The 27,013-nt window shown below is 38.5% G+C and overlaps 2 protein-coding genes across 4 annotated transcripts in view; one reads left to right on the forward strand and one right to left on the reverse strand.

The window, feature by feature from the left end:
• On the reverse strand, positions 1-27,000 carry LOC103900379 (uncharacterized protein F13E9.13, mitochondrial). Of its 3 annotated transcripts, XM_019472530.1 has the most exons (8): positions 26,821-26,875; positions 25,755-25,837; positions 24,390-24,437; positions 18,511-18,691; positions 10,699-10,849; positions 8,417-8,544; positions 2,076-2,171; positions 1-1,252 (listed from the first exon to the last, which is right to left on the reverse strand). In XM_019472530.1, the coding sequence occupies exons 4-8, from the start codon at positions 18,668-18,670 to the stop codon at positions 1,107-1,109; spliced, it is 681 nt and encodes a 226-aa protein (XP_019328075.1). In that variant the 5' UTR covers positions 18,671-18,691; positions 24,390-24,437; positions 25,755-25,837; positions 26,821-26,875; the 3' UTR covers positions 1-1,106. The 3 variants fall into 3 exon arrangements, with proteins under 3 accessions (XP_019328075.1, XP_019328076.1, XP_009279322.1); XM_019472531.1 differs by lacking the exons at positions 24,390-24,437; positions 26,821-26,875 and adding an exon at positions 26,987-27,000 and having other exon boundaries at positions 25,755-25,840; XM_009281047.1 differs by lacking the exon at positions 24,390-24,437 and having other exon boundaries at positions 26,821-26,869.
• The window catches only part of CCNE1 (cyclin E1), a 13,236-nt gene continuing 13,058 nt past the window's right edge, over positions 26,836-27,013 (forward strand). Inside the window, exon 1 of the mRNA XM_009281048.2 lies at positions 26,836-27,006. Coding sequence (XP_009279323.2) covers positions 26,836-27,006 — 171 coding nt within the window. The remainder of the gene's footprint in view (positions 27,007-27,013) is intronic.

Genomic DNA, 27,013 nt, shown 5'->3' on the forward strand with positions numbered 1-27,013 from the left:
ACTGGTATCTAAATTCATTCTTTTTTATTTAATGTGGTGTTTTTCACAATAAAGAGGACATAAGACGGAACTCACGACTCAGGCTAAGAACTTAAAGACTAAACCAGATTGATGCTTTACCTGGTAAATATGCTGTGGGTAAATGAGCGTGTGGAAGACAGATTCAGAAAGCATCTTCACGATCCTCAAATAATTCTGCACTGCCTATACCAGCAGCTTGGAGTTAGAGCTGCAGATGCAAGGAACGAGGAAGATGATCTAAATTATTTTTCCCTGCCGCTGAGTGTGGCTGGTGCAAGACTGGCTTAGCTTTCAGCTAGAATCGGTTTCCTGATCCCTGTGAGGCCGCATGAATGCTATTGCTGGCACAAGAGAAACGGTGGGGACAAGTGGCTGAGATAGAACTGTTGGTTTTGATGGAAGGCCAAACACATGGCAGATTAAAACACCTGTGTAAACGTGGACTTTGAAAAAGTAGTGCCGGCCACAATAAACAGGCACCTGAAAGGAGTTCTATGCATTGAAACTTTGTCAGCATATTTAGGAGGAAAAGGGAGAAAAGCAGAAGAATGCCAAGGTTGTCATAGAGTCTAAAGAATCTCTTTTCCAGGAGGTGAGCACACCAAAGACATTTCACTGCTTTTGATGGGAGTCATGTGGGAGACAGGCTAGTCCAGAAAAAAAGAAATGAGAAGACTTAATCTCATGCTGTGATATTCTGAAATCACCATTATGTTAATGAAACTAAATTTCTTGAAAATCTTTTTGCCTTTGGAAGGAGGATGTATCTTTTGTTCAGAGAAGTGTGGGCACCGCCAGTGGACACAAAAAATGTGTTTGTATACTTGCTTTGGTATCTACAATATAACTTTCATTAGCATCAGCAGAAGCCTGATGCATAGATGTCAAGGAAAGAGAGAGAGATCCCAGAGGACAAACTTAGCTCCCAGTCCCAGGGAATGAAAACATATGTCCACATTTTATACGGCCATGACATAACAGGTATTCTTTGGGTTATTTTAAACTTCCTTAGAGCTAAAAGATCAAATTCAAGGGGAATCTCTTACAACATACACAGCGAGACTATCGTATTTTTCCTCTACATTTTACAGGAAAAATGGAAATCTGTGTTTACCTGTCAGCTTTGGTAGAAAGGTTTCCATCATAATTACAGCTTGTGTATTGGAAGAAACCTGGCAGTTTTTAACATCACTAATACTAGTCTGGAGAGGTACAAAGCTGTAGGAGCTTGCTGAAAAATAACAATAAACCTTTATTAAAATTTCCAATTTTTGCAAAAACATTTTAACTAAATTCCAAATATTTACATTTATTCTCTATTAAATATTGTAAGTAAATCAATTTCCCAATTATCTTACATTTTTCTGTGGTATACAATTACTACATTTTTATAATAAATGCATAATTCTAATGAAAAAATAATGATCTTGAACTTTAATAGAGCCCTTCATTTGAGGAGATGAAAGTGCTGTACATTCATTCATTTATTATGTCTTACAACCCCCGTGTGATGTAGGTACTATTATCATCATTTTACAGATGGGAAAACTGAAAGGCTAATTAACTTGTCCAATTTACAATACTCTCAGCTGTAAACTTGGGGCATCCTATTGTACTCACAGGCAAAACAAAACTCAGCTGACCTGTGATGAATATTTACTAAAAATTCTTAAATTCCATAAGTATTTTACTTATAGGGGAGAATATATTACACAAGCCTTCGTAGAGTTGGTTTTGCATTGACAATGGCTTTGAGTGCCACAGAAATGCGCTGTCTAGGAACAAACATCAGAGCACCAGTTTATTGTAAAGTGTTACCATGTTTCCCAGCTAGTTACGGAGATGATGTGTGTTTTCATGTAATGTTATTAGCCATTCAAGCACACGTTTGTGCTTTAATTCTGTATGATGTATCGTACTGCACTTATACACACACAAAAATACTGTTTGCTGACAAACTCATTCTCTCAGTTTACTTATGTGTCCCATAAATTTCTTTACTCTGTCAGGGTCAACACCATTTGCCCAATAACCTTCTTTCTTGAAATACGAACCAATTATTAGAGCGTTTGCATCCAAGTAATTCCTCACATTCTCCAGAGTCACTCCAGACCCAATCAGCACAGGAATCTTCACAGCACGTTTAACCTCTGAAGAGAGGAAAACCAAAATTAGGGTTAAGTCCCATCTTTGCAACTCTATCAAAACTCTAATTTCCTTAGTTTTTCAACAATGAAGAAAGGTATCAAGAAACTCATGATCACGGTATTTCTTACTTCTACTATAGAATGAAACAACTTCTCTAGAAAAAACACCTTTAGCTCTGAACAGCTGTTAAGAAAAATCTCACCTTTATTCCATTTTGCATTCTGTTGTTGTATGAAACGCTGCAGAAGAATATTCCTGGCCACGTATCAGAGGATAGTTTCAGTGCTATGGAAGATATGAAAGTTGGGTCTTGGTACCATACCTGTACCCCTCTATTCTCAAGGAACAAGATTTAAGCACGATGAAGTTGAATTGGCTGGCAGAGAATGTACTACATTTTACTACATTCCTGCATAAATTCATTTTTGTTCCACATCCCTGGTAAGAAGAGATGCTAGATGCAGGAAGTTTTTGCACAGCAGGACCAGAACCTTTTACTTACTGTGACTGTTACCATCACGCTTAGAGGCTCCATTGTGCTTGAGGTGCTACACATACATGGAAAGGAGCTATCGTTTACTACTGTGTTGCAGTAGCACCCAGTATAGATTCCAGGCAAACCAGGTCCATTGCCTCGACAAAGGATTTACTGATGCTGGAGTGACCATGTGGGCTGCCGTGACCCATGTGGAGTCTTAACTGTGTTCTTGATTTCCCTCACCTTAAGATGTGAATAATCACCTCCCCCAATCTTTCCACGAAGTAATCAAAATACAGCTACAAGAGTAAGAAGCCATTCTTGTTTCCATTCATTGTATTAGCTCAGATTCTTTTTTGCAAGTCTGGTGAGATCATTACAGTGGCAGAACTATTCAGTAGAGCTGTGCTCATTACAATTCTTCAGTCATCAGTTTAAATCACAATAATGGTAGTTGGACTGGTGTGTATTTCTGCCAGGTCTCCTTGCTGAATTTATGCTACGTTGACAACTAGTAGAAGATCTTCAGTGAAGAAACAAGAAGGGCCTTATTCACAGGGAACAGAAAAGGAACATGCTCTCTACTTCATGATAAATTTCAGAAACTCAGAAGTAGGAAAGCAAGCAGTGGTCATATAGCCTACATTGATAGCTCCAGCTAGTTTACCAGAAAGCAAAAGATAGTACTGATAAAGACTACTTCTCTTTCTATGAATGGCAATGGAACAGAAAAGCCAATTATTTTTTCTATATACAGTATGTGTTACTTAATTATCTGACCCTTTACCTGGCTCCAAAAGACAAAATAACAAAACAGGGCTCAAAATATTACAGATCCAGAGAAATAGACAAAATATCAAAACAGGGCTCAAAATATTACAGATCCACTTCATCCCCCACGCACAGGGGTGGGTTTCAGTCCATGGTTCAGGTGATCAGGTACACTGTGAAATGCATGCATTCTGACAGACCTGACTGTGCAGAAACTGATCTATGGCTCAGTTACCGTAGTTCACATTTTTTAGAATAAAACCAAAAGGGGATGGCTGTTTTGACCATGAAAAGGTTCCCCATAGATAAATAAAAGGTTATTAGAGTATTTTCTGCAGAACTTGGGTCTGTACTAGCTCTGGAAAAAAAATTTAAAAATCCCAGTTCAAGAACTACTAAGCATCCTTCTTACCCTTTCATTTCAAACTGACCATCCTAAGAGTCACTCACAGGACTGGATGCTTCATCCCTTACTTAGAGAAAGGTTGTGAGGCATTATTTCTGACCTTTAAAAACATATAAATTGCTTTAATTGGTGATAAGCTGATGTAAGATGGTTAGAGCTTGAAGTAACTAGGGAAAGCATATATGCAAAATAAAAAAAGTCTGCTTCAAAACACTGTTTGTTTAAATGAAGTTTCATCAGAAGCCTAACTTATTAATTATGCTTCAGGGAAGACTAATTATTTATCACCTTCCTACTTCACCAAAGAAAGGGATCAATTAAAATGTTCTTGAATCTCTTTTTAGGTCACATGCCCTACCATTTTTCCATCTAGGAACAATAACTCCTTCTTACAAACATTTTAACCCAAAATTAAAACCATTCCACACAGTCCTTACTGAAAATTTTAAACAAATCAGATGGATCATGCATCTATGATTAAAACTAGTTATTTCTATGCATATTTTATATTCTTATGGTCATCCTGCTTACAGCAACAAAATAATTCATTTTTAGTTATTTATAGCATTATTACTGAAATCCTGTTCTAGAAAAATCAGAATTTTATTTATATAGTATCTACATGCTCTTAGAAATATCATATCTGCTTTACATAGATACCAATGCATAATTAAGGTGCTACAACTGACCGGAGATTTGTGCAACAGTACTTTACCATATTCCCAGAGGAACTGCGTACCAAGTCAATATTTTTTTTTATGACAAGTGCATAAGGCACATTAGCAGGTAGTTGTTTTACAATTATTTCACATCAGCAGGAAAAATGAAGAGCCAAATAATTAAACAGAGCATGATCACATGGGTGTAAGACAATAGCTTAGCCCTATTAGGCAAAGAGTAAAAACCAGTGAAACCTGAGACTGCTGTGAAGCTATAAAAAATCCCAAAGCTTTCCAAAGTAGCAAGGTATCCAACTCCTGCTGTGATCCATACATGACACGTGGAGTCCACACACATCTCCTGTGCTGGAGATTTATTCAGACTGACAACGTGAAAAATGGCAATGGGAGTGCTCGGTCTACAATAAGACTGGGTTACCTAATTAAGTATGCTACAGATGCTACTTTTAAGTCATTTCCAAGCACATCAAGGCCTAAAGTTGATTAGTAGAAGGTGACTTGTCTATTGGCTGTGTTAATACAAATTCTAACTTGTAAAAGAAAATAAAGCAACAGCAGTGAGATATGCTTTTGCATGGCAATGTTCAGTCACTGTCAAGATGTCTCTAAACACAGAGCTTTGGTTTAAATCTCTCTCAGCTTTCTTGGCTTTCTTCTGATTTTTTTTTTTTTCTTGACACAGAGAAAAGCAGACACTTTTGTGATGTTACAGTAACAAGATCCTAAAGTTTATACAACTTGCACATTTCTCTATTTCAATAAACTGTAACTAGAGGGCACTGTGCTCTTTCTTGTGACAGTACATCTGCAGACATGTCTTTAATAAAATCAAATGAAATAGTGCTTGGCTGCAAAGCACAATGAAAGCATTTGAACTATGGTATGCACAAGTTACATGAAATAAAGGCCAAATGCTTCTAGCTTGAAAACAATGGCAAAGAGCAGCGTAAAAACAAGCACCACTGTGCCAATAACTTGCTCAACTACTCTTCTTTAACAGCTTTTTCATATGCAGTAATTACTGCAGTGTGCAGTACCGTACACAACACTGTTTATGGCAATGCTCCACTGAAACACATTTTAGTTTTTTAATTCAAAGGACTTTTTCTCTGTCATTAAATCTAGAGCTTACAAAAAGTACAGATCAGAGACTCACATCTCCTGTTTAACTCTACGAGGGTGCCGCAAAGGCAGCAGCCTCTATTTTGACCTAAATGTACCATCAAAAGGTGAGAGGGTGAATCAGTCTTGATGCCCCTTTTATGAACAATAACTAAGGAGGTGACAGCCACAGCCAGCTGTTGAGTTTCATGATGTACCCCACTTTCCACTGGTTACTCAGCTGAGGCCATTTGTTTTGTTCACACAGATAACTAAGCAGTCATTATACAAAGCTTTGATCACTTAAAATACAGCCTGGATGTGAAGCAGGTATTTCAGCAGTTATACCCAAAGAGAAAACCTGATAGATTCATTCTCCAACCAAAGAACATTTCACAGTGTAACAAACTGGAACAAACTTCTATAACATCTTAAATGAAAATATGGTTTATTAAATAAATTAATTGTAATTCAAAATGCTCAGCTATAATTCCTGATCCTTAATAACCTGAAGTCTGAGTTTTAAACCTTGTACTCCGTCGACCACTGGTGCCTGCTATGCCCGGAGAGCCCCGGAGCAAAGCCTGCCAGCCGCTGCGCGGAGCGATGCTGATGGTTGCCTACGAGAAGGCAGTGACACAAACTACAAACAAAACCCTGCTGAACACAGTTCTCTGGCTTGACAGGGAAACACTCATTTCCCACACTCCATCACAAATCAGTCAATTCAACACAGAGACACAAAGGCAAAAACACTTCTATATTACTGCACAACAAAGCTGAAAAAAAGACATGACAAAATCTCATCTGTCTCTTGGTTCTGCTTTCAAGAGATGCTTTGCAGCGTGATGAAAGGTGCCCAATTGTGTGTATCATCGTAATACAGCACTTTCAGGGCTGCATAAATTCGTGAAATGCAAAATTTCACTCACATCAACACCAACTTTGTAGACTGTATATCTGATTCCTTTTAAGAATCTGCTGACATAGATATGCCTAATTTGTCATTTCCTTATACCCTGGAATATTGATTTTTAAGTTCTTCTCTGAACTGTTTTAAGCCAACATCCTTCTTAAAAGAGGGCCTGCTAACATCCAAAATCCTGTGACTTAAGTAAAATAAATCCGTGATCCACAGATTCTTGCTTTCATAGCAGAAATCCAAACACAAAATTAATGTGTGTACTTCACTACAGCTGCCAACTCCTATTCATTTTGTTCTTTGGACCCAGAAAGAGAACAAGACAGAGACTGACATGTTTGTTCACATGAAAGAAAAGCAGAAGCCGTGGTGCTGTCTGGTTGGAGTCCTGTGATAAAAACCCTATGGGCCTAGAGGTCAGGTTTTGCTCTCTGATGCAGGAAATCAATGGAGGTTGCATGTGCATATGTGAAAACAGGATTTTGCCGCAAGACTTATCAAATCCTTTTTTTTATTATTTAATCTGCATTAAGGGTGGTGGAGACATTAATTGCAGGCAGGGATGGAGCTCTAGTTCAATGAAATTTTGTAGTCTCGAAAATATGCCTAGCTTTCAGTCACCTGTTCCACGTATCATTTCTAGTTTACTGTACCAAAAGACCAACTAATTCAAGTTCAATATTCACACCAAACCATCATTTTCTTTTTAACATTGGTGATTGAAGCATAGTAATTTATAACCTTTTGGGCAAAAAGGTTGTTTAATATGTATGAAATAAAACCCCATTTTGACAAGTTCAACATACATTTTAAATGCTGTTAAGGATGTATGATATAGATAAAACCCTGAAAACACTGGATGATTTCATATTATTTCAAAAGATATTTGAGGTCCAGGTATCTGTGGCAAGTAAAATATGGTTTTCACCCTCATCAGCTAACATAAATTGAAAACAATTCACTCTGCACTGGAACTTCAGAACATGCTAAGTTTAAGCATGCCAGCAAAAATAAAACCTAAAAAAATACACATTCTGTTTTATGTAGTGAGACCCTCAAATTCAAGCCATTAATGAAAATTAAAATTAGTGATGAAAATCAAATGCCCCCATGATAGAACTTTAATTCTAGCATGGGAGCGATCCATTTGCATGAAGACAGCCCAAACTTATGCCACTAGAAAAACATGAAGAATCATATAAAACTTTTGCAAAGGTCAGAGCTCATAGGTCAAATGACTCTCCCCTGATAAAAAGTCCACACCATTTAAAAATTATTTTGATGTAATATCTTTCTATCTACCATTGAACTTGTATTCTTTCTGAAAATCTTCTAAGCAGTATTTTCCCTGATATTCCTGTTGGGAATGTTGCCTTATCAAAATGCCTCTTTTCTTGCAGGACTTCCATTTTCATTGTGAAAGATAAAAACGCTTAACTGTTCAATGAAAAGATTTATAGTTAGTTAGTTTTCTACTAAGGCTAAAAAGTAGCTTTTTCTTATATTAAGATTTATTAGAAATGGGTTTAGAAACAGTTTGGGGTTTTCGTTTTGTGGTTTGTTTTGGTTTGTTTTTTTCTTTACATATTTTACATACATTTTAAACATTTTTTTTTCATTTAAGCCTCAGCATCATCCAGTGTTAAAAAAGCTTGAAATAATTTTCATTTTTGTCCTGCCAAATTGTTGTTTAGAAACATATGACAGCCAATCTGAATAGCACCACAATCACATTAGTTCTGCTGTATCAAATCAAACCCCACAGCGAGAGTTTCTTTTCCTCCCTCTTTTTTTTTCCTTATGAATCAGTGGATATATAGATTTCTTTCTACATTAATCCAGAAGCTGATTCACTGCCTGTTGTCCGACCTTCATATGACAGCTCTCACCTTTCAGCTCCTGAGGATCTGCGGGCAATCCGGTAGCCGTGCCAGTCAGTACAACCCCATCAGCCAGGAAGAGCTCAGCAGCCGAAGCGGTCTCGGCCACGCTGACATCTGCCGTCAGAGTGTGAGCACTGTAAACAACAGGAACGTACCCTGTGCTTACTGTCGGCACACACATTTGTTATCCATCTTGTTGAATGTTTAGACTGCGTTTCTTCATCTTACCCGCTGTCAGAACAACCAAAGGCAGGCTTTGTGAGAGAGGGTAAGTGTCCTGTTTTAAAATGGGAAGTAAAATTGCAATACGAACAAGAGGAAAAAACCCAACCTTTTCCATCAGGGAACCATAATTGATTAGTCTATTGCTCTGGGTCTCCTGTCTCTAAAGAGCGATTGCTAAGTGTGAACTACCAAGTGTCAGTCGAGACAGCTGCTTACATGTCGAGCACCTGTATTTCAGAAATGTTGAGCACACACAGCGCTCTGACTTCAAGTGGGAGTTGTGGATGTGCAGTCATTCATAAATCAGATTCTGTTGCCTAGAACAGAATTAACACCCTCCATTTCACGAAGTCCAACTAACAGAAAGTATAGTTATTACCTATGATATAATCACATCTTACACAGCAGTTACAAACACCAATTACTTGCAACCTAGCTTTTCAACAACAGTCTTTGATACATGGGTGACGCACTTTGTCTGAAACCTATAGCAATAGAAGCTTTTAATTTAAACGGTTCTAAACTTTGAAAGAATTCCAGCCATTGCTGGTTCAACACCTGACTTTGTTGTTTCTATATTTCCATTTAAGCAGAAAACAATGGCTATGGCCAACATGTTGCACTGATGAGTGGTGATGGAGCCAACCTCTTTCCTGGATCAGTCTGGATGGACAACGCTCTTGGAGGGGGGCCATGCTCTGGCCATATTCAGAGGCAGCACGCGTGTGCAGTGCGTTCCGCTCATGGCGATGGATGCAAAAGGAAGTACACTAACTCCCCTTCTGCAGCTGGAGAAAGGCAGGCCTAAGTACCTAATATGTACAATGAGGTTGAAATGGGGCTTAAGAGTAGTAGGCACCCTAAAACTAGCACGTGGAGGGTAGCGCCGTATCACCTGTAGACTACAAAAATAGTTTCTCCCCATTTAAAGAACAGGAGACTAGCAGCTCTCAGTGGCAGGCATATTTTTCTACATTAAAAGATTCAACCAACAAGTCCTTTAACATTTCCTTCTCAGCTTATGAATCTGCCTGAAACAAAAAGGGTTTCCTAAAAAGCAAACCCTTTGAACAACAGGAAGTATAATCCAAATATTAATTCATCAATCATCAAGACAAAGAAAAAAAAAATCACGATGCAATCGATTTTTTATAAAAAAAGTCTAATGCAATGTATTTTTATTTTTATATATACACATACATATATATATATATATAAAGAAATCATTAGAAAGAAATCACTGTGAAAGGACCTTAAAAGCTTAATTTGACCACGCTGCATTGTTTCCTTTCTATTTTGAAATTTATTACCTGTTTATTAGGTATTTAAGATCTTCCAGACTTGGTTATTCTCATTATTACCCACATACTACACACAAACATTTTAATTATATATTATACATGCTAAATAACCTAACACTTGAGCAGCTCTTCTGGAGAAAAAAATCCAAAGTGACATCTAAATAGCTGAAAGTAACAAGTGATAGTTATGATAAAGTATCAGCAGAAAAGAGACTGGATTCATCTGTCATAAGTTCCTTCTGTTTGATAATCATAGAACATAATCCGTACATAGACAGCACTGATTTAAGTAGGAGAAACCAGTATTATTGGCAGGAAGGAGAAAAAAGAGAATAGCTTTTTAAAATGCCAAAATATTATGACGTGTATGCTTTTATATGGCAACTGCTTGCATAACTAAAAATAACCTTGGATGCCTAGCCTCCAGAAACAAAATTTCTTTAAACATAATAGGTATATACACAAGTATACAAAATCTCACCTAATACCAGATGCAAAACTTCTACAGCCTGCATTTATAAATCCTGAAGGTTAAACAACTGCAAACTTCACAGATGCAGCAACCTGCAGCTTACAGGTGCAAATTTATTTTTAAACATATCCCCTAATACCACTGCAAGACCTTGCTTGAACAATAAAGTTCTCCCTATATCATTAACTTTCCTCACACTAAATAGGCATTAAAAAAAATAATCAGAAAATGGAGAAAAATATAAGATCATTATTACATTCATATTTACATTAAAAATTGCTTGTATTTACCTATGTTTCTTTTTAATATCAGCGAAAATCTGAATGTTCTCTGCTCCAACTTGTTTTCTGTATCGTAGCAGGTTACCTGCACAGGCATTTATAATCCCTTCATCAGCAACATGAGAAAACACAAACCCTTCAGCCCGGATAAAATCAAGACCTGAAAAAAAGAAAATTATCAATATCTTAGCTAAAACTGAAGACTGAAAAACAGAAATACTAAACCCAAACAAAACCCCACCTTACTGCCCCTCTTATTTGATCCCAACACAAGTTGTTCCATATGCTCTAGGACTAACCAACCTTGCTTTTCCACATATTTAAGTTTTACATCCTTTATTTTCACCCATATTCTCTCCACTTCTTCTTTCCATCTTACTACCTTCAACTCCCTTCTCTCCCATAGAGCCCACCAGTTTTCTCCTTATCCCCACAGTTCTCTTCTCTTTCTCAGCCCCTATCAGTTTGTTCCTGTGTGGCTCAGAACAGGCGGCTGCACATCCTGCCCTGCCTCTTGTCATGAAGTGCCAGTGGGCACATGCTGACAGAGGAGCAGGTAGGTCAAAATACAGCTCCTTTGTCCTAACGATGTGTCTTCTCTCCAAAAAGGGTCATTAACTCGGGCCTCTCCTCTCCTTCCAGATACTCTTTCATTGTATTACTTCCTTCCCAACATCTATTCCCCCTGTTAAATATGCCTGAAGTTGGCCATCAGGTCAAAACACATCAAGGACGTGGACACAGACAGAGGAATAGCATTAAGTCTTCTTTCTTTAGAAAATTAGGTAAGAAAACACAGCCTGCAACACATTACATACAATCTGTTTGACTCTCCATCTGAATATAGCTTATGTTTTCTACACAGCACCGCATCAACAAATTACTTCTAGAGCTGCGCCAAAGGTACAAAAAGATAAGGTCTGGGAAGAGTGAAACATTTTCCACTCTATTCTGAACTTACTCCAACCATCAACTCTACCATGTCTTAGCAACACAGTTTCCACCATATTCATTCATTTTTTGCACTAGGAAGGTTTTGTGGGATGGATGCTTAAGAGGAAGATTACAAATAGCAATGACTTCACACAGGCCATTCATCTACTCTCATGCACCCCCTACGTGGCCTTGAAATATCCGTGTTGAAATACTGAAGCCTTGGGCAATGGTGTAATAAGCCCACAGCTGTGAGGGACAAGACTGAATTCTGACTCCCTTATTGTATTCCCCTCTTCTCTCCAGTCTTTCACAGCCTTGAAGTTTATTTCACCTGTCACTTAACATACATGTAAAAGCTCTGCACTCATCTTGTGCAGCTTTTACTGTTCTTCCAGCTTACTTTAGAGGTCTCTTCCAGGCCCTTCTGAAGCTCTGCTGCTGCTCCAGCTGCAGTCAGCTGCACATTTAATTAGAGCTGACATCATACCAAGGAAACCAACGCATGTGAAAGCAGCCATTGAGAATGCAATCCCACCCGCCAGAGAACTGCTTAGGCAACAGAGGCCTCACCTTAACACATTTCAAATATAAACATAAACCATCTTTAAAATGTATTTACCAAATGACAAGGTGCCTGTTTATGTTAAATTTCAGTTTCATTCCAAAAGCCCTGAAGTTGAAGAAACAGAAGCTTATGCCTGATAGAGAAGAGCCTGTATTGCTTACCAACACAGACTCCAGCTAACAAGAAACATCACAGACGGATGCCAAGTCAAATATGAGCTGTCCTGTACCTTGAGATTAGTGGGTGAAAAGCATGGAGTATTCTCAGGATCCAAAGCCAAGAGTGTGCCACAAGTATAGTTACAGGTGCTAATAGACATTGGGTAATAAATATAGTGCAAATAGCTAGATTCAGATTTCTGCATCTAGGAACAAAAGCTATAGGTTCTATTTAAATCACCCAAGTTTACGGTACAATTCAGAGCTAAATAAGAAAAACTACTTCTCCTCTAATCATAAGACTATCGATGAGTCTAGAGATATGTTACATTTTCACAGCAATCATAATGTCTAACTCAGGACAGGGGCTATTCGTTGAGTAATTTCATGTATTAAAGTCACTGCTTACATGTTGTTTGTTGATGCTTGGTTTGTGTTTCATTAACTTAGTAATTTAAGACTTTCTGCTAAACATTAGGACTGTACTTTGTTTAACAAGGTTGCACTCTCTATCTGGGTTTTTGGAGGCTATGAAAATACAAATTTTAACCAAGTCTAATAGGTGCAGGCACCAAATCATTACCCTTCTGTTTTATGAAGCCATAATCAGATTCCGCTAACGAATTCATTTTTACGCTCATAAAATTGTGAGAATGATACTATTGCTTACTTTCACATTTGGCAAGTTGAAAAGTAATAGCCGTTGAATAGTTAATAGGCAGTCCCATTTCTGACTTATATGGGAACAAAAAAATTTTGTAATCTCACTGGAAAACAAGCACAGGAAATTTCCAATGAAACCTAATAAACAGAACTTCAAGACTATATTAAGAACATGGAATCAAGTAACCAGCCGCTGCACGGCCTGCTCAAGGAACTAGAGCTTGTCTCTTTTTCAAAAGTTAATATTACTCCACTTACTTTAAACCTACTTAAACAGCTTTACCTAAACAGCTGTGAAGGTCTATCAATTGTAAAGAAAATCTTTATTTTTTTTCTTTCCTTCCCATGATAGTTTATGATTAAAAGAAAAAAAAATGACAGACTGAAACACTTCTTTTGCTGGGTGAGAAAATACTGCAAGACTGAGTTAATGGAGGAAATAGTACTTTTACTTTATCCATCTTAAATGCTGCAAATGTGCCCATGACTGCATTTTAACACCCCAAAACAGTGAATTGGATGCAACCATAGAGAAGCCCTTTCTCAGGTATGTTCCTCCCTTCAGTTATAAGGTCAAAAGGAGCTGGGAGCTATGATTTACTGCTTTCACAGAAATGCGATCTGGCCTCTGCAAGGCAGCAAGCTCCTGGTTGCTGCTGAATTTTGGACTTCAGGCAAACATATTTGCCTTTACACAAAGGCAAGATGCTGCAGGTAACTTTACTGGTGGTATCTTGTTTTATATGCGCAGTAAATCCTGGCTCCCAGCTCTTCTTGCCTTCCTAATTCAAAAAGAATCTGAAAGACTGATTTTGTGCTGAAAATGAAAACTCAGAGGAGTAAACTTTGCCTGCTATCGATGCTAGAGGCATACAGTCTCTGTGCTGTGAAGACCCTTTCTTACTCAGGACATTGTCTTGCAGCCACGCTCTTTCCATGCTCAGCATGAATTACAGACCTGGAAGAAGCATCTCCAGCAGAGCTTGCAGCAGAGTCCACAGTGTTCCCTGTCTTGCTCCACAGCACCTGTGGATGCTCCCAAGGCACGCACACCCCTCATGCAGTTCTCTGCTTAGCTGCCTCCCACCACAGCATTCATACAGTGGCAGTTAAAAAGAAAACCAAAAAAGCAGTATACAATTCTGCCCAATTCTATCCCACCTTAGCATCATGGGCTGTAGCAAGTGAATTCCCGTGGAGGATATCTCTGCTGGTGGGTGAGGGAAAGGAACAGTCTCAGACAGCAAAGCTGTATTTATAAAAGATATGGAGATATCTGGGTACCTGGTATATCTTCTGATATGAAGTCTCACTTAATCAGCTACCAACTGTGTCATTATCATTGATGAAGACTAATTCAGAAATGGGATTTCAGTAACATGATCCTTAAAGGAAAAAAGGGCAGTTTCACAGTCAGGTAGAGATGCAGTTGGACTAGATGATTATTTTAAGTCCCTTCCAACTGAACTATTCTATTCTAAATTTATGAGATGAGAGAAGATGAACTTAAAAACTGAGCCCTGATTCATGGTAAGTGTAACACAGGCTCACCCAGGTGTAGGGAAGTTGCACTCTACAGTAGACCCTACAGTCCTCGCTCCCAGGCACCCAGACTGAAGCTCTGGCCAGAACACAAGAGCGTAACTTGCCTCCGGCCCATGTGCCTGGGTTTTCCACCCCGTGGAGTCAAGATACAACAGGGAGGGGTACCTGGAATATCAGAAGTGTTGACGTGCATCACTACAGAGATACAGCTATGGGAACTGCTTTATGCCTCGAAGATCAGCAGATGGCCAGGCTTATAAGCCTTATAAGCAGAAGTTGCTTATATACACCATTCTGTTTCAACCTCAAGCAGATGTAGTTAATTAAATCAGAAACTACAAACAGGAAATTATACACCTCTAAAAAACACATGGTACACCTGTTAATAATGAACCAACTGAAAAGTAACCCTAGCAAACAAATTCTGACTTGCTTCTCCACAAAGAACATTTTAGGAAAGAAGGAAGATAATACAGTCTTTAGAAGATGTCATTAAAATGAACTATTAAGAAGGGTTGTTTCTCTGAGAATAAGTGTTTGAGATTAAGATGGCTTCCAGTCAAATACATAAATACAAAACTGTACTATTCTGTATTGTCTCTATGTTTCGCAGTCTACAGTTCCTTAGGGACATTACTGTATTTTAAATTAAAATGCCTACGTTAGAAGAGTATAAAAATTGAGCAGCAGAGGACTTTAATATTAAAGAAAGGTGTGACATGAATCTCCCCCACTATTTGTGTGTATAATGACACTAATTTTTGAGTGGGCTAACATTGCCATATCTGCCCTTAGGAAGAGAGGGAAATCTGGCAGCTTTCAACATAACATCTTGAAGTCAAATGTGAAAGCAAAAGATCAGACGCAGTGACCCTGGTTTGTGGGGCAGACGGAGGGGGACCATGGGCCCTGCAGCAAAGCCCACAGCAGGAGAATGCCATGGCCTGCCCGGTGGATGCCCTTAGGCAACCGCCTCCTTCAACCCCCTGTGGTGGACCTGCCCTTGCGCTGAACCAAGAGTATTCAGTACTGGTGTAACAGTCTGCAGCAACCTTTTGGAGCTGGGGGGATGTTGGCAACAACTGTTTTGGCTCAATAGTTGTTTTGGCTCAATAGTTGTTTTTTGATAATATGAGGAACTACTTGTTTCTGTCAGAAGAGTGGAGACACAGTGGTTTCCTTTTTCCTCACGATCCCCCACTATTTTCCTACCACTGCCCCATACCTTTGCTGAAACACTCAGCACAAACACATTTTTGCTGGCATTCCTTCCTTTAGGTGCCTAATTGAATAAATAAACGTTTCTTAAAGAACCAAAATAAATTTAAAAAAATTCTCAACCTTCTTAGATGCCTCATCCCCTCATTTATTACTGTTATTTTCAGATTTATCCAATACCTTGTCAATATTAGGGGAGGAAATATGGAATATGGAGGGAAGTGATTGTGCCCCTGTACTCGGCACTGGTGAGGCCGCACCTCGAACACTGTGTTCAGTTTTGGGCCCCTCACTACAAGAAAGACGTCGAGGTGCTGGAGCGTGTCCAGAGAAGGGCAACGAGGCTGGTGAGGGGTCTGGAGAACAAGTCTTATGAGGAGCGGCTGAGGGAACTGGGGTTGTTTAGCCTGGAGGAAAGGAGGCTCAGGGGAGACCTCATCGCTCTCTACAACTACCTGAAAGGAGGTTGTAGCGAGGTGGGGATCAGTCTCTTCTCCCTAGTAACAAGCGATAGGACGAGAGGAAATGGCCTCAAGTTGCACCAGGGGAGGTTTAGCTTGGATATTAGGAAAAATTTCTTCACCGAAAGGGTTGTCAAGCACTGGAACAGGCTGCCCAGGGAAGTGGTGGAGTCACCATCCCTGGAGGTATTTAAAAGACGAGTAGATGAGGTGCCTCGGGACATGGTTTAGTGGGCATGGTGATGTTGGGTTGACGGTTGGACTCGATGGTCTTAGAGGTCTTTTCCAACCTTAATGATTCTATGATTATATAATATGCTAGGAGAATTCAGTAATTTCATCTGTTACAAATAGTATAGCCAAATAGGCTACCCACAACATGTTTATTAGCATAACCACAGGTTGCTGGATGTTGAGCTCCTAGTCACACTGTAAACCTGCTGACTTTTTTCCCCCTTTACAAAATAAAATCATTACCTTCACCTAGAGACCACTTATGATTTCCCTGTGCAGTTCTCTTCAGAATGGTGATTTCTACCAAAGATAGGAGTTTCCACAGGGAAAATTAAATGACTGCATAGTAGCAGGAGACGCTACATATGCTTTTTAGCTAAAACACCTTCAGCAACTGTTTTTTGTAGTGAAAGCATACAGGGCTTGCTTTATTAATAGCCACCTATTAAAATTGTATTGACATTAAAGTCACTACTAAGTTGCTACAGAAAAAATACTCAAAGATTTGCTACCTACAAAGTAGCATTCACTTTATTATGGTTTTGCTTAAAGTGATTTTCTTTTCTTTTTGCTTTCCTCTTCAGTGAACTTGAGACAATCATCTTTTGAGAAGTGCAATGAAATGCATTAAACACAGGCCCTTCCTAGCTGGTGTTCTCCAGTTACAGAGCAAATAGTGCAGAACAGCAGTAGAGCTGAGCAAAACCCAAGCCCTCCAGGAATTCTCTCCCTCATTAATAATTGCTGAGAAGTAAGAGAAATACATTGGTCCCACACTATATCCTTTATTTAGTGATCAATTTTTGCTCCTAAAAGGATGCATAATTCACTAACAGTTTGACTATTGCTTTTAAAAATAAGATGTGTAAATATTTTTGCAAATGGCTATGTACCTCAAGTATCCTACCTGCTGACAATCCCTAAAAACTAAAACTGGATTCTGTTAGCATTTTTATTTAGGTTTTCATATAGGTTCTACTGCAGCAATAAAAATCAGGTTTTGTCAGTTTGTCAAGTAGTTAGATACCTTGAAAATGACAACTTCTGATTTTAAAGCACTCAAAACAAATCTGAGTTCAAAACACATCTACTAACAAGAATTCCCCCAAGATAAAAGGAATTTAAGACTTTTAGAACACATTAAATACAATTAAAACTGTCACTGCAGATAAGTTAGCCTACATTATTTTACCTGAAGTATGGTTTTCAATTAACACCAGCATCTTTTAGTTTTCCATTCTTACAAAATTCTGCCTGTTTATAAAATCTGTACATTCAAAAACGTGCAACCTTACTGTAATCACATATGCAATTTGGGCAAAAACAGACATTAACCCTCAATTTATGAAGTATTTAGGAAGTACAAGCCTTCCATATTAAACCAGCCTTCATCTTTAAATCATGGAATGTTACATATGAAAAACTAAAATTGCTTCAGCAAGCAGCAGGAGCAGAAAGGTTAGCAAGTCTAGGATTCATGCAATAAAGATAGATTAATTTATATTTAATTCCCCCAAATGCAATTTAATTTTAAGTAGTTTGGCTAGCTGTACACTCAATTTTTTGTTATTGTATAAAAAGCTTTGTTCCATCCATTCATTAAAAAAGGCAATGAAAACTTAGTTTTAATGGATAACAGTAGTAGCAACAACATATAATTAGATGCTGAAACAGGATGCTTAACCACAGTGGGTTAAATTGATCCTCAAACATAATTTAACTGAAGTAAATAGAGTTACACCAAAGGTGGCTTTTAGACATGAGTAGGTTTAAACTAATCATTATATTTAGACAGGTTTCACCTAGAAAGCTGCAGCAGTGGCCTTGGGATTTTTAGCTGCCTCCAACTGAAGCAGTGTGTAAGTATCATCTATTATAATCAAGCCGGCATCTTTCTCAAAATCTAATTTCTGCTTTTTCAGGGTACAGCGAGCTTTTCATGTCTCATTTTTCATGGTATCTATGTTAGTACAATGCACAATTTGCAGAGAGTAAATGCCATAGCAAACAACAGTAATAACTGATGAGTCATTTCTATTACCTGCAGCAAGAGCAACTGCTATCGCCTGTTGATTTGCAGCACACAGGATCTGGACACCCAGCGCGAGATGGGGACAGGTTTGTCTCACTGCAGCACTAATGACTGTCATTGCTGCAGTTACTTCAGGCCCAGGACACACCGTGTAAGGAAGATCATGCATGTTTTCTACTATCAAGCCATCCTGTGGAGGTTATTATAAAGAAATATGATTGAACTGGAAAAAAAGGAACTTAAAAAACATGGCTAGTTTACCATTACACTGTTTTGTATTAAAAGACACAGGAGTTTAAAGGTTTTCCTTCAAAGGAAGGATTATCTACAGTAAATTGTGTTGATGCATACAACCACTTATAAAAGTGCTTTCATCAACAGCATGGTATTTGCAGGGAAATCATGAAGAGAAATAAATGTGATCTTAATTATACATTCATCAATTTGGTTTCCTTTGATCCATCCTAAAATGTGCACTATAGGCGAATGAGTTAAATCTTATACCTCATTAAAAATAGCGTAAAGTCAAACTTCAATTATCCAAGTGGAATATAGGATATTGAGTATATTTGGATAACAGAGGATTTAGAGATAATCAAGGCAATTTTCAATTCAATTAATGTCAGAAAATAAGTGCTATTTTGGATAAATAAAGGAATTTTTTGTTTGACTATTATTGTGCCTATTTGCAGTGTGCCTAATACCATAGTATTAACTATTGATATTTCTCCCATTCTGGATTCAGAATTACTTAAAGGAAGATATTGCTATTTGTTATCTACTATACCTCTCATTCCACACGGACATACTCTTAGCAAACAATGGAGTGATGATAAAATACTCTGCTGATATAATTTATGCGATTTATTGAAAATCTTTGTACATTATCTGGTACCTTGTACTTTTCCAATCATTGTATAGTATATACCAGAAAGTTTTCAACAACTGCAAATCATATATAATTTTGTCAAGGACTAATAACAAGAGTAAAAGTATAGCCTTGAAACATATTTCAAGCCTGATGTTTTGCATTTGCAGTGAGAATGTTAAAAGAAGCTAGAAGTTTCGTACCTGCTTCAATCTAAAAATACAAAAAGTTTAATAGACAAATTAATTGTATATATAGAAAATAAATTCTGCTCTCTCTGGAGTTTCATCACACATCTTAATCCTTTAAAATGAGAGCTTTACATTTCAAAGATATTGTAACTGAACCAGAATAGAAAGAAGAACATTTTTTGGGGAAAAAAAATACAACTAGACATTAAACAAAGAAGTTTGCTTAATAACAACGTAGAGAATCAGGATGGGGAAAAAAAAGGTTTCCTTTTCTAAAAACTTTCATATGTCACGCTTCTTTAATCTTTGTTGCAGTGTAGAAGCCCTTTTGGCAGTAAAAGATAAGACAGTATATAAAATGCAGTCAGCATTTAATGGCTGAATTACAGGCTAAGCCACAGACATCATAAATGAACACCTAACATGGAGGATGAGGAAAACTGAGAATGGAAATCATCCAGTGGAACAATACGGTCAGTCCAAGCACGCGACCCACATATGTTCAGTGCACCAGGGTACAGCTGCCTTTACCAAATGACTTACATCTGAGTTTTTAAATACACAAAATACATGTTACCTTAAAAACAAAAGGACACAACCTATTAATGGAAAAAGTGATCTAATATTATGAGCACCCAACATTAGACCTACGCGCTATTTGGTGCCATTCATCAGCATATTTAATTACAGAATTCCAGTCCAAGAAAACCTCAGCTAGGCAAAGGAAAACCAGATATGACAACTAACCAAAACATCTGTCCTTGATTTTGTTTCTACGTCCAATTCAATGTATAATTTAACATCCACACTTCTCTACTTGTGATGGGAGGTAGCCATATGACAAAGACGACAACCAGTCCTCAGAAAACCCCCACCATTTTCAGAAATGAAAAAAAAATCACAAACTTTTAGTCGGTTTCTCTGGAATGAGGTCCGGACTGTTCCAACAAACCTAAACTGACCAAATGGTCTTGTACCTCAGGCACAACTACTGAATCCTTTGTGGTACCAACAGAAAGAGAAATCCCTTAGCCTTTCGCCCTCTGTACACATAAATATATTAGGTCAGCCTAAGCAAGAATGCAAAGTTGGTCAGTAGTAGTATGCAGCAAAAGGATTAATGTAGAATTACAATATTTTAACAAAACAAACTCAAAAAATGCAATGAACCCTCAAAACCAGGTAATTCCTTGAGGCCACAAAACCTGGACACCCTTGGTCCTCGGCTCAAGAATGCTCTACTTGGCAGGCTTCACCAAAGCCTGGGTATCTGGGAAACTTCAAGCTTACCATAAGGGCAAGGAGCTAGGATCTGCAAACCAGAAGCCCTAGGCTTTCAGGCAGTTGAGAATCAACTTCAATAGGACATGCAGGAAGAAAGGCATCTGGGAACGGGGCTTCAGATGCTCAGCCCCTGAAGAGCCACGCTAGTAGCCAAAAAAGCAGGAGAATGGGCTGGCAGAATTTCACAGGAATTCCGCAGTGAAACTGAGCTTTCCATGAGTTGCTACTACTTTGAAAGCTCAGAATTTGCATAACGCAAATTATTCCATTAGATACATTAATGAATTAATTCATTTAAAAATTAATTAAAAACCCTAGCCATACTACTGTGCATAAAAAGTATCTGATTGAATTCTAGTTCAAAATGCAGGTGTATGGGAGGATTCCAACATTTCTCTCTTCAGCCTTAAACTTACTATATTCACTTATCAGCAGTTGCCTCTTCCTATGGCCTCAAGGTCCACAGTTACTGTGAATATTTTTGGTATTACTTTAATAATGTGTTATTCTTTTGGTACCATCCAATAGACTGTGTTCTTTTGCATATTATGTTTTGTTTAATTAAAAAAGAACAACATATGTTCTGCAATAGAGAGCTGAATTACAGATGCTTTAACTCAAAGCTTTCTTTCATATTTTATATAAAAATATAACACCACAGATTTCTGTGTTTACTGAATTGATATGTATATAAAACAGACTTCAGTACTATCAGACAGCTAATTAAAATGGTGGAAAGAAAACAGTTATGCTAAATTAAAGTTCTTGGAACTTAAGCTTATAGTTTAGAAGTCTATGGGAACAGCTAGTGTATTACACCCTCCAAAGCAGAATTTATTTGGATAGTATGAGATAAAACTCTAGCAAATACCTTTTGTGTTCCTTTTGCATTGAATATTAAGATGATTTAAGTGTTGCTTATATATAATAGTCTTATTATAAATAATTTTCAAACAATATATTTCCTTTTTACTTTGAATGACTTCTGAAGTGCTACATATGTGCAAAGTGCCTCTTGTACCACAGTTAGCTACTGGAAAATAGGTCATTTAAATAGCTCTCTGATTATATAGAAAAATAACTTCCTTAGCTTTATTCCACTTATAGAAATGACCTCTTAAAACACTTCAACCGCACACACACATATCACAGCAGAAAAGCCTCAAAAATAGTCACACTATAAACCACAACAGGTATAACAATCATACAAGCTTTAACTCAGCACCTACCTAATGTAACATTTACCTAGGGCAACTTTAACCCCAGTGTTTCCCCTAACAGAAAGGCTTTACCTACAAACACATACATACTAATACAAACCTTTGCAAGCTTAAAACAACTATTCTTTCCTACAGGAAGAAAGGGGGTTTTGCACCATACCCATTATTATATAGGCTCAGGTATGCACTAAGACAATTACAGCCTTTCCCATCATCACAGTCATGTGCCCCTTATAAAGGAAACCAGGTGCCTTTGTAGAGCATTTATTTGCTGTGTCTAGGCACAGCTTCCTAGCAATTCCTTTAAAAGCTCTACTCCAGAGCAAGAGATTACTGCCTTAATATATGTAAGTATGTATCTTAAGTTCTCCTGCATATACCATAGGAGGTAGTTGGGTGGAGATTTGTCTGCTATTTTATTCTACTGTAACATAGCTAGGATTTGAAATGTTAACCTCTGTAATCCAAGTGACAACTACCTACATGTTTCTATGCAGAAATACTAGTTTATTCTGTCTCACCTGTTATTAAACTCTATGTAATTTGAATTCCAACTATCATTGTAGTTATAAGAGTAATAGGCTTGAAACTTTTCACTTTTTAAAGACATCAATATAAAACATGTAGTAGCAACTACCCTTCCAGGTACAGAAACAAAAGAAGGGTCAGAAGGATCAGAACAGCAATGAATGCATCGCCAGAGACAGCATTGGCAAAAGAAGCAAACCTGAAATTTTGTGTGGTAAGAAGCACCATAGTATTAACAACTCAATGTAACTTTATAATTTTGGGATTCTTTTTAAAGAAATGGTTTTACTTACTTATTTCTGTCTTTAATGTCAGCTCAGCTACTCAAGTAGCTACAGCTAGATAACAGCAACTAGTAGTAAAGTGATCTATATCAATGAAATTAGAGGGAACTTGTGCTCTATTTTCTGGCTACAAAGTAAGCATCACCCAGGCTGAATCGAATGAATAAAAGTTAACTCAAATATATATTTTACATTTTTCTTAAACAAAAGCAGACACAAATTGGAGGGATCATAATGTCTCATAGCTTGCTGCTTATAAAATCTTGTCTAGGGAATTTCATTGTTTAGCAACACACAAGTACAAAGTATATACATTTTGAGCACAGATGGCTTCCTAACTGAGCACTCACTTGTTTTCATTACTGTGCTCTAACATCACAAATCTTTCATATTTATTATGTTAAGCTGCTAATGTGCCAGACGAGTCACCTTTTTCTGAATATACTAGGATTTACTTCCAAGTGCAATGCATATTGAGTGAGCAAGACCATATACTTTATTTTTAAATGTTAACACCAATTCAAGCAACTTGAGACAATATGTAAACATCTAGTAGCAGCAAGATGGTTACATATCATCTTAAAGGCTACTGTGGGCAGCATTTGGCAATACTGTCAGTAGAAACATCCGTGGAAAAAAACTTTAAGTTTCTAGCTCTTCCACAAGAAAAACAGACAGCTTAACAGTTCATTCAGAGTACTGAGGGGGAAACCCAAATATGCTCCCCTTACAGAAGCAGGATAGCTAGTTTGGAAGAGTGGTGATCTCTGGGCAAAAGCCAGGAAGCTCCTGAAGTATCTGTCATGAAAACTTACATTTCTCTTAAAGTACCAGGAAAAACTAAACAAGTGAATTGCAGAAAGTGTTAGGCAAACATACTGATATTTATGGAAGTTCTCCTGATTATCTCTGACCTTTATGGCCTTAATAAAGGATTTGTTTGTCATATTGCTGTAACACTATTGTATACAGGCCTCTAGAATGAAGATTGGTGTGGAATGTATACTGATGTTCTTGTGATTTCTACAGGAAATAGACTTAAGCATAACTTTAAGCTCTGAATTTGTCCAAATGTGTAGAGAAATGACTGCATTCACTTCATCTGTCTACCTGAGAGGTAGGTTTAAAAATATATTCAAGTTCAGAGACTGCAGTGCAGTAGGAGAAAAGGTAAACCAGTTAGACCTGGAATAGCAGAATTTATTACAACTGTTGAAAAGACAATGAAGTATAAAACCCAAATTAAAATTTTGTGTTCATACTGATTTTAAAGCTTGTCTTAAAACTGTTCCAGCTTTGTGCATGTCAGCAGTGGAAGTAACTGCTTCAGTACCCTCCCTCACCTTTAGGTATACTTCATGTTTTCTCCCTGCTGCTAAAGGTTTCAATGTGTAATTAGTACGTAAGAGAAATGGGTAAACAAGCAGTGGAATGTGGGGCAATTGCTGTAAGAGTTACAGATCCCTTGTGTAACCACTTCCTCTAACACAGGAAGACAGAGACTAGTACTTGCCACTCTTCTGTAGATCAAATCACATTACACCTCATGTTGATACTGTAACTGTAAAGACAAAATATAAAGTCACAGTACAGAATACAGAGCTATTGCACACCTGCTCTTTCAACAGGCATGAAAAGGAAGAAAACTTACTCATTCTGTACAACTTGCAGTTAGAGATTATTCTAACTGGGTGGACATCTTGCACATGCTCATCTGGTTCATAGGCACTGAAGCCCACCTATGTAAACATCATTCTTCCGCACTGCTGTTTATCCTTTCAACAATTCTGTTCTCAGGATTCTTTCCTAATTTAGCCTTACTAGTGCTCTGCTGATAACCTGCTTCATATGACTTGTCTTGCATTTTGACATTGGTCTTCTATAATTTAGACTTAAGTTCTTATATTCAATTTTGTAAAGTATCATCCTAATTTATGCCATTAAAAAGGTTTCAACTGGCTTGTTATTAAAGCTTTTTGCAGAAAACAGCAGCTCAGAGCAGTGACTACTTGTTCATTTAAGACATTTTCAAACCTCGGGCATTAGGACACTGCTTCACCATGCCAGAAAATGTACGTAATACCATAGGCAGGTCAAAGAAAAAGCACATCAACACCCGAAGACAAGGTGCAATGAAATGTTTAAAACGTATCTGACCTTTCAAAAGGAGATACACCCTGTTAAAATCTCCTGACCTATGAAGATTAGTACACCACTTTAGGTCCAACAGCAATTCAGTCAGTAGTACCTGCCTCTTCTTGCCTCTGGGTGAGACTGGCCTTTTGGGCCTTCTCTTCTAGATGCACAAAGCAGGCATGCTTGCTGCCAGGGGGCTAGGATAGAAGAGTTAAAGAGGGCAGAAAAGGGCCTAAGCTTTTTTTTTAGTCCCTGATTAATCTGTGCTGTTTTGGTACAAACACAAATGTGGGGCGATCCTGCAGCCTACAAGTGACTGAGGTATGGATGCAGTGCCTCAGCTGTGCACATGGCATTCCTCCATGACTTCATGAAACCAGAGAGTGGTACAGAGCTAAAAATATAGTGGCTTGTCAGGGTGGATGATGAAGCATTCTACAGCCAGATACCTAGAATGCCAGCAACCACCCGTGTTGCAGTCAACTTTCCTCCCCCCCCCTTAAATTGACTTGATTCTTCGAAATTGATGGTAATGCAACTTAAGCAACTGAATTGCACAATTTGAATCTAAGCTTTTTCACTTGTTTTGGGTACATGTGATGCAAGATGTGGATTTAAACATCTTCCTAAACCGTGTGGTTTAAGATGCTTTTGATGAATTATAGACTCAATTTAAAATATTGGCTATGCAGAAGCAGCTTTGTGTAAATGCTGCCATAGGAAGAAGGAAACCAAAACTTACAACTCCAGCATCCTTGTAAGCTTCAGCCTCTTGACAAGCTTGATCAATGATCTGGGTCAATGGAAGAGAACTTCTTGGTGTCCCTGCAAGAATAATGCTGCTTACCCCAGGGCACGCACAAACCAAAACCACATACAGTAACAGCTTTCAGGTAGGATAACTATAGGGATTGGCATACTGAAATAGGAAGAAACAGGGTAAACTTGCTAAAAGACTGCTGTATCTCCTTGTGACATGCCTTAGTGGCATCTCTTTCCCTAGCTGAACTTCACAGATCTACTGTAACCATTCAGCTCCTACATCTAATTCATAAACTGCAATAATCCCTTATTGCACCAGGTCTGCTCTTAGCTTGTTATTCCTGTACTTATTATAGCTTATCCTGCATTGTGTGGAGCATCACTAATGCAACCTATGGCAAGACCGACCTCTAGGTCTGCAGGATACCTATGCTAAACACCAGTCAATTTAAAATTAGTTAAAGCTATCTTAAACTTTAATCTGCAAGGTTGACTGTATCTGATCTTCAGTAGAAGTGCTTCATGGAAGAAATGAACATGCATGGATTTTGTTGGAATTCAATGAATTTCCCTAAAGATCAACTCCAAAGTCTTTTCTGATACTTGGGCTCCTAAAGCCAGGCACTGAGAGTCTGAAATGGGGACTGTGAAGAGCCCTCTGACAACTTTGTTAGGTGGTCTGATTCCACAGCGTGGGGAAAACTGGCCATAGTGCCTGGAGGCTGCTTCTGGGAAAGCATGGAGCACAGTGAGCTCCAGGCATGAGCCTGCCAAGGGGAAGGTTAGCAGCTGTCATCAGCTCTGCTTACCCTGAGCCCCTGGAAAGGTGGATGAGGAGGTCAGGGTGGAACAAACCCTGCCTGTTGTCAGAGCGTCCTATTGCCTCTCAGGACCTGCGAGAGCTCTCGCCGACATCTATCCTGTCCCAACGCTCATTTGCTTAATTTCATAACCATTGCCTCTTAAAACACAGCAACGGAGAGCTCGCCAAACCCTTGTTTTCTCAGCCTAGCTCCCTACATGGAAGCGTCTCCTGCCTCTTTTACCTCTAGAAAGGGGAGATGCCCAAACCCGTGGCGCTTCATGAGGGGCCCGCAGCGGTGGTTGCAGGGACAGGCTTCCAGGGGAGCGGGCTCTGCCCTGGGGCCCGCAGATGCCGACGCGCCGCCGCCGCGCTCGGCGGGCGCAGCGCCAGCGGGCCGCGGCCGCCGCGCAGCGCTCCCACGTGCACCGTGCACC

Source organism: Aptenodytes forsteri, unplaced genomic scaffold (genome assembly GCF_000699145.1).
Source record: "Aptenodytes forsteri isolate BGI_AS27 unplaced genomic scaffold, ASM69914v1 Scaffold356, whole genome shotgun sequence".
Lineage (NCBI taxonomy): Eukaryota > Metazoa > Chordata > Aves > Sphenisciformes > Spheniscidae > Aptenodytes > Aptenodytes forsteri.